The sequence below is a fragment of the Pristiophorus japonicus genome, chromosome 31 (genome assembly GCF_044704955.1).
Source record: "Pristiophorus japonicus isolate sPriJap1 chromosome 31, sPriJap1.hap1, whole genome shotgun sequence".
NCBI lineage: Eukaryota > Metazoa > Chordata > Chondrichthyes > Pristiophoridae > Pristiophorus > Pristiophorus japonicus.
In genome coordinates, this window is record NC_092007.1 from 9450210 (window position 1) to 9458868 (window position 8659).

The following is an 8659-nucleotide window of genomic DNA, read 5'->3' on the forward strand; positions in this document are numbered from 1 at the left end:
CCGGCAGCCCAGCAGGTAACGACCGTCGGCTTGTAACCCACGCCTCGGAGAGGTTTAGGGAGGTCCAGAGCTCGGGGCCCAGTCAGCTGAAGGCACGGCCACCGATGGTGGAGCGATTATAATCAGGGACGGTCAGGAGGGCAGGATTAGAGGAGTGCAGAGATCTCGGGGGGTTGTGGGGCTGGAGGAGGTTACAGAGATAGGGAGGGGTGTAGGGGCTGGAGGAGGTTACAGAGATAGGGAGGGGTGTAGGGGCTGGAGGTTACAGAGATAGGGAGGGGTGTAGGGGCTGGAGGAGGTTACAGAGATAGAGAGGGGTGTCGGGGCTGGAGGAGGTTACAGAGATAGAGAGGGGTGTAGGGGCTGGAGGAGGTTACAGAGATAGGGAGGGGTGTAGTGGCTGGAGGAGGTTACAGAGATAGAGAGGGGTGTAGGGGCTGGAGGAGGTTACAGAGATAAGGAGAGGTGTTGGGGCTAGAGGAGGTTACAGAGATAGGGAGGGGTGTAGGGGCTGGAGGAGGTTACAGAGATAGGGAGGGGTGTAGGGCTGAAGGAGGTTACAGAGATAAGGAGGGGTGTAGGGGCTGGAGGAGGTTACAGAGATAGGGAGGGGTGTAGGGCTGGAGGAGCTACAGAGATAGGGAGGGATGTAGGGACTGGAGCTGATTACAGAGATAGGGAGGGGCGAGGAGGGATTTGTAAACAAGGATGGGAATTTTGAAATCGAGGCGTTGCTTAACCAGGAGCCAATGTAGGTCGGCGAGCACAAGGGGTGATGGGTGAGTGGGACTCGGTGTGAGTTAGGACACGGAGCAGTGAGCACAGAGGGTGATGGGTGAGTGGGACTCGGTCTGAGTTAGGACACGGGTCAGTGAGCACAGGGGGTGATGGGTGAGCGGGACTCGGTGCGAGTTAGGACACGGGGGCAGTGAGCACAGGGGGTGATGGGTGAGCGGGACTCGGTGTGAGTTAGGACACGGGGGCAGCCGAGTTTTGGATCACCTCTAGTTTACGTGGGGTAGAATGTGGGAGGCCGGCCAGGAGTGCGTTGGAATGGTCAAGTCTGGAGGTAACGGAGGCAGGGATGAGGGTTTGAGCAGCGGATGAGCTGAGGCAGGGGGTGGAGACGGGTGATGTTACGGAGGGGGAAACAGGCGGGTTTAGTTATGCTGCGGGTATGTGGCCGGAAGCTCAGTTCAGGGTCAGATATGAGAGCGAGGTTGTGAACCGTCTGGTTCAGCCTCAGACAGGAGTTGGGGAGAGGGAGGGAGTCGGGGGCCTGGGGAACGCAGTTTGTGGCGGGGACTGAAAACAATGGCTTCGGCCTTCCCGATACTCAACTGGAGAACATTCCTGCTCATCCTGAACTGGATGTCGGACAGGGAGTCTGACAATTGAGAGACTGAGGAGGGGTTGAGAGAAGTGGGGGTGAGGGAGAGCTGGGTGTCGTCAGCGTACACGTGGAAACTGACGCTGTGTTTTCGGACAATGTCAGCAAGGGGCAACATGTCGATGAGAAATAGGAAGGAGGCCAAGGATAGATCCTTGTGGGGACATCAGGGGTAACGATGCAGGGGCGGGAAGAGAATCCTTGCTGGAGATTCTCTGGCTACGATGAGATAGATAAGAATGGAACCAGGCGAGTGCAGTCCCACCCAGCTGGACGATGGAGGAGAGGCGTTGGAGGAGGATAGAGTGGCCAACCGTGGTAAAGGCTGCGGACAGGTCCAGAAGGACGAGGAGGGATAGTTTGCCTTTGTCACAGTTACCAAGGATGTCATTTGTGACTTTGATGAGCGACGTTTCAGTGCTGTGGTCGGGCAGAAACCAGATTGAAGGGATTCAAACGTGGAATTCGCGGAACGATGGCCGCGGATTTGGGAGGATACAAACCGTTGAAGGACTTTGGAGAGGAAAAGGGAGGTTGGAGATGGGGAGGAAGTTTGCAAGGACGGGAGGGTTGGCTTTTTGAGGAGAGGGGCGATGACGGCAGATTTGAGGGAGAGGGGAACAGTACCCGAGGAGAGAGAACCGTTCCCGATGTCGGCTAACATGGGGGGGGGGCGGGGGGCCAGAAAGGGAAACTGGGCGGCCAGAACTTTGGTGGGAATAGGGTCGAGGGAGCAGGAAGTGGGTCTCGTGGACAGGATGAGCTCGGAGAGGTCTTGTGGGGAGATCAGAGAGAAACTGGAGAACAAAGCGAGTTCAGAGCTCGGGCAGGCGGGAACCTCAGAGGAAGTGATTAACCAATAAGGGAATTAATTAAGGGTCATGGGCAGGTAAGTGGAGCTGAGTCCACGGCCAGATCAGCCATGGTCTTGTTGAATGGCGGAGCAGGCTCGAGGGGCTAGATGGCCGACTCCTGTTCCTAATTCTTATGTTCTTATGTTCCTAATAATGTTGGGGAAGTCCAGAACCAGGGGTCACAGTCTAAGGATAAAGGGGTAAGCCATTTAGGACCGAGATGAGGAGAAACTTCTTCACCCAGAGAGTGGTGAACCTGTGGAATTCTCTACCACAGAAAGTTGTTGAGGCCAATTCACTAAATATATTAAAAAAAGAGTTAGATGTAGTCCTTACTACTAGGGGGATCAAGGGGCATGGCGAGAAAGCAGGAATGGGGTACTGAAGTTGCATGTTCAGCCATGAACTCATTGAATGGCGGTGCAGGCTCGAAGGGCCGAATGGCTTACTCCTGCACCTATTTTCTATGTTTCTAAGTGTGGCCCGGTTGGCTCGGGGAAGGAAGGGAACTGGCGAAGGTAGCTGATCAGATGGTCTCAATCTAAAAGAAATCCATGAACTCCTCGCACTTATTGTCGGAGGTTGTTGTAAACGGCTGTCGTGCTCTTTTTCACGTTGTTGCTTTTAACGTGGAATTACCCACACATATTCAGTTGTAGTAAAGGCAGGAGTGGGTCTTTTATTTAGACATTCTCACTGAACAAACTCTCTACTTGCAAAGGCAGCTCTCCAAGCAGTGACAGGCCTTACGATAAACGTCAGTTCCATCCCTTTATACCTAAAAAGCCTTTGAACTCTGATTACTCGAGACAATCACGGCTAACTGCTTTCTGAATTACTTTACACAAGCCAGATTATTTAACATACAGATGTCATCAAATAGTAACAGGGTACTCAAATACAGACAATGTCATGAATCACTATTATTCACATAGTAACAAGGTCATCATCATCATACGCAGTCCCTCGGAATCGAGGAAGACTTGCTTCCACTCTTAGCATGAGTTCTTAAGCGGCTGAACAGTCCCAATACGGGAGCCACAGTCCCTGTCACAGGTGGGACAGACAGTGGTTGAGGGAAGATGGAGGGTGGGACTGGTTTGCCGCACGCTCCTTCCGCTGTCTGCGCTTGCTTTCTGCACGCTCTCGGCGACGAGACTCGAGGTGCTCAGCGCCCTCCCGGATGCACTCCCTCCACTTAGGGCGGTCTGGGCTTTGGGCCAGGGACTCCCAGGTGTCGGTGGGGATGTTACACTTTATCAGGGAGGCTTTGAGGGTGGTCCCTTGTAACGTTTCCTCTGCCCACCTGGGGCTCGCTTGCCGTGAAGGAGTTCCGAGTAGAGCGCTCGCTTTGGGAGTCTCGTGTCTGGGGGCCATGCGGACAATGTGGCCCTGCCCAGCGGAGCTGGTCGAGTGTGTGGTCAGTGCTTCGATACTGGGGATGTTGGGCCTGGTCGAGGACGCTAACGTTGGTGCGTCTGTCCTCCCAGGGGATTTGCAGGATCTTGCGGAGACATCGTTGGTGGTATTTCTCCAGCGACTTGAGGTGTCTACTGTACACGGTCCATGTCTCTGAGCCATACAGGAGGGCGGGTATCACTACAGCCCTGTAGACCATGAGCTTGGTGGTGGATTTGAGGACCTGGTCTTCAAACACTCTTTTCCTCAGGCGGCCGAAGGCTGCACTGGCGCACTGGAGGCGGTGTTGGATCTCGTCGCCAATGTCTGCTCTTGTTGATAGGAGGCTCCCGCGATATGGGAAATGGTCCACGGTGTCCAGGGCCGGGCCGTGGATCTTGATGACTGGGGGGGCAGTGCTGTGCGGTGAGGACAGGCTGGTGGAGGTCCTTTGTCTTCCGGATGTTTAGCGTAAGGCCCATGCTTTCGTACGCCTCAGGAAGGTACTCAAATACAGACATCGCTTAACATGCAGATGATGTCATCAAATCGTAACAAGTTACACTCAAATACTGAACATCTTTTAACAGACAGACAATGACCAGCTCCTCATTATCCCAAAGTCAAGCCTCACTGCCATAAATGGGCTCCCACCATGAAGTACTGTAAACATCCAGGTGATCCGAAAGTCACATTTGAATGGCTAGATGGCTCTGGATTGGCGTTTAATCCAATCTGCCAACTTTTAACCCTTTCGATATTTCCAGAACGCACTGAAGCAACGAGTTCAGGATTGGATGCCTGCGCTCCCACAGAGGTGAGTATGGTGAAGACAAGGGAGAGGGGTTTAAAGAGTGCAGAATTGGAGGCAGAGGGTTATCTTTACATTCCAGGATGATCCTGGAATAAATAGTGAGCGGTTTCGGCAGACGATAGCAGCAGCCGATAGTGGCTTTCTGTGGTCCAGCTCGATCTGCCGGTGAATCTGGCTGAACTCGTTGCCCGCCACATCCGTGGACTTGAGGGAGCAAAGGTCAGGGCTGTGCCAGGGGGGCAACCAGTTTCAGGTGGCAAGCGGACGAGAGGGCTGTGGCTGGCGAGGTGACCAGGGTCAGGGACCTGCTCGATGGCGGAGGAGCGGGCTGGATGGCACTGGGCCGTTACATCCGGCTCACGGCCGACGCCATCGAGTCACTGGAAGCGGCGCGGGGCCCTGACTCCGTTCGGCGCGTCGAGGAGGCCCAAGCACGTGGGGAGATCCCGTCCCGAACTGACCCCACCGTCCGGACGGAATTCCTCATCGGCGCCAAGCCCCCGAAACCTCCCTCGGGAGCCGGCGCCTCACAACTTGAGCCTCCTCCGGGGAAAATCCCCCTCCGTGCCTTTCGGTTCTGCGCGGAGGGAGGGGATTCCTGTACGGGCTGCTCCTGCGCACTCTCCGCCTCGCCATCCTCGTCTGCCGTCCGGACACGCCATGGCGCGCCATCTTGCCGTCCGGAGGAGGCGGGGGTCCCCGATGGAGTGAACTCTACGCGGGAGTCCTCCCCCTATTTATCGGGGACTTGGCCTGGAGGGTGGTGCACGGGATAGTCCCGTGCAATCGGTCGTTAAGTCGGTTCACGGGCTCCCGGGGCCGCCTGCAGTTTCTGCGGTCTGGAGGAGTCCGTGTTCCACGGGTACGTTCAGTGTGTGAGGTTGCAGCCCCTCTTCCATTGCTTGAAGGGGCCGCTCCTCAAGTTCTGGCTGCCCTTCAGTCCCACGCTCCTGATCTTTGGGCACCCTGTGCGGAGGGGAGCGGGGCAGGTCGGAGGGCCTCCTCGTGGGGCCTGCTCCTGGGCCCTGGCCAAGGGGTGGCCATTAACCGGTCCAGGCAGCGGGCGGTCGAGGGGGTCGTTCAGCCCCGACTGCCTGCCTCTCGTCCACGGGTTACAGCCAAGCCGGGGTGGCCCTGGAGATGGAGCACGCGGTGTCCACCGGTACGCTCGCGGCCTTCCGCGAGAGGTGGGCGCCGGAGGTACTGGAGTGCACCGTCGCCCCCGGGGCAACCACATTGTTAGGTTTTCTTAGGTTAGATTGCAGTTTCCAGTGGTTGTATCGTGTCCCCTTTAACAAGGGGGCACATGCTTGAATTATTATTATTAATAATAACCTGTATTTATATAGCACCTTAAATGTTCAAAGGTGCTTCACAGGGGTGTTACAAGATAAACGAGATAAATTTGACACAAGAGAAGAAATTAAGGCAGATGACCAAAAGCTGGGTCAAAGAGGTGGGTTTTAAGGAGCGTCTTGAAGGAGGAGAGAGAGGTTTAGAGAGGCGGAGAGGTTTAGGGAGGAAGTTCCAGAGCTTGGGGCCCAGGCAACAGAAGGCACGGCCACCGATGGTGGAGCGATTATAATCAGGGATGGTCAGGAGGGCAGAGTTAGAGGAGGGCAGACATACTCCAGGTGTGGTCACACCGAGGACCTGTACAATTGTAGTCAGACGTCCTTGCTCTTATACTCCAACCCCCCTTGCAGTAAAGGACAACCCTTTGCCTTCCCTATTAGCAAGCTGTACCTGCATGCTCACTTGCTGTGTTTCATGCACAATGACCCCCAAAACTCCCTGAGCACCAACATGGAAAAGTTGCCCATAATTTTAAAAATATTCTGTCTTTTTCTATTCTTCCAACCAAAGTGAATAACCTCACAGTTCCCCACATTAAACTGTATCTGCCCCCTGACTGCCCGCTCACTCAGTCTGCCTATATCCCTTTGCAGACGCTTAGTGTTCTCCTCACAGCTCACTGCCCCACCGAGCTTTGTATAAAAACAGAAAGTGCTGAAAATGTCAGCGGGTCAGGCAGCATCTGTGGAGAGAGAAACCGAGTTAACGATTCCAGGTCGATGACCCTCCGGCAGAACTTTGTATCGTCAGCTAAACTTAGGTACGTCCCTTCACCAAGTCATTAGTATTGTGTTCCTAACACAGATGAGGCCGCACACAGGGAGGTTAAAGTAACAGTGACCTCAGTCTTTAATAAGACACTCCAGAGCGAGGAACAGGCCTTAGGGGCCGGCTTACGGACAGTGCTTCCAAGGGATGCTGGGATCCCTTGGGACTTCAGGGGATGAGCTCCCTGGTGGCGGAACATGGGAGTGCATGCTTTACAGATACACAACAATTAGTGTAGATCGTAAATAGCTGAGGCCCCAGCACTGATCCCTGCAGCACCCCACTGGTTACAGCCTGCCAACCTGAAGCAGACCCGTTTATCCCTACTCTCTGTTTTCTAACCAATCCTCTCTCCATGCAAATGCGCGCCCCACCCTTGACGAATGTCTGTCCCACCTGCAACAGGGTCTGTGGCTCTCGTATTCAGCCAATAAAGAACTCACTTTGGGAGTGGAAGCAAGTCTGCCTCGACTCCGAGGGACTGCCTATGATGATGATGATGATTACCTCCAATCCCATGAGCCCTTATCTTGTGTAATAACCTTTTATGTGGCACCTCATCAAATGTGTTTTCGAAATCCAAATATACGACATCCACTGGTTCCCCTTTTATCTACCCTGCCAGTTACATCCTCAAAAAACTCTAATAGATTTGTCAAACGCAATTTGTCTTTCATAAAACCACTGTCATCCTCATCACGGGCAGTCCCTCGGAGTCGAGGAAGACTTGTTCCCACTCTAAAAGTGAGTTCTCGGGTGACTGAACAGCCCAATACGGGAACCACAGTCTCTGTCACAGGTGGGACAGACAGTGGTTGAGGGAAGGGGAGGGTGGGACTGGTTTGCCGCACGCTCCTTCCGCTGCCTGCGCTTGCTTTCTGCACGCTCTCGGGCGACGAGACTCGAGGTGCTCAGCGCCCCTCCCGGATGCACTTCCTCCACTTAGGGCGGACTGGTCTTTGGGCCCAGGGACTCCCAGGTGTCGGTGGGGATGTTGCACTTTATCAGGGGAGGCTTTGAGAGTGGTCCCTGTAACGTTTCCTCTGCCCACCTGGGGCTCGCTTGCCGTGAAGGAGTTCCGAGTAGAGCGCTCGCTTTGGGGAGTCTCGTGTGTGGTGGCCATGCGGACAATGTGGCCCTGCCCAGCGGAGCTGGTCGAGTGTGTGGTCAGTGCTTCGATGCTGGGGATGTTGGGCCTGGTCGAGGACCCTAACGTTGGTGCGTCTGTCCTCCCGGGGGATTTGCAGGGTCTCGCGGAGGCAGCGTTGGTGGTATTTTCTCCAGCGACTTGAGGTGTCTGCTGCACATGATCTTGTTTCACTATCTGCGACTGTCTTCCTCAGGTACAGCCTGCTGGTCACCAGGAAGCGGGCGGTGGTGGCGGTAACCCTGTGCTGGCTCTTGGCGGCGCTTGTCGGCTTCGCCCCGGCGATGGGATGGAACGGCCTGGACGCATCCGTCGCCCCGACGGCCAACCTCACACTGCCGGCGGAGAGGGCTGCCCTGCAGCAACGGATCTCCCTGCTGGGCTTCTTCCCCCGCCCCGTCGAGCCCCCGCGGAGGGAGGCCAACCACAGCGGGCCGTGGGCCGGGCCCTGCTCTTTCCGCTCGGTCATCTCCCTCGACTACTTGGTCTACTGCACCTTCTTCTGCGGCATGCTGCTGCCCCTGGTGGCCATGCTGGGGATCTACGCCGACTCCTTCCGCCTGGTGCACAGGCACTTGGGCCGGCCGCACTTCAAGGCGGCCCGGCGGAGCGAGGCGCGGACCGCCCAGACCCTCTTCCTGATGGTGGGCCTCTTCGCCCTCTGCTGGATGCCCCTCAACGTGCTCAACTGCCTGGCCCTCTTCCGGCCGGGCTTCCCCCCGCCCCCCGCCTGGCTGGACCGGCTGGCGGTCGTCCTCTCGCAGCTCAACTCGCTGGCCAACCCCGGGCTCTACGCCGCCAGGAAGCGGGACTTTGGGGCGGCGCTGCGGGGGGTCCTGCTCCGCTGCCTGCCGTGCCGCGCCCCTGGCCGCTGCTGGTCCCGCGCCTCCGGCTCCAAGGTCGCCCCCGTCGCCCACATCGCCACACCCTAG

The 8659-nt window shown here is 56.3% G+C and overlaps 1 protein-coding gene across 1 annotated transcript in view; it reads left to right on the top strand.

Moving 5' to 3' along the window:
* LOC139240330 (adenosine receptor A2b-like) overlaps window positions 1–8659 on the top strand; it is a 9179-nt gene extending 520 nt beyond the window's left edge. The window contains exon 2 of the mRNA XM_070868802.1: window positions 7924–8659. Within this exon, the coding sequence (XP_070724903.1) occupies window positions 7924–8659 (736 nt within the window). The remainder of the gene's footprint in view (window positions 1–7923) is intronic.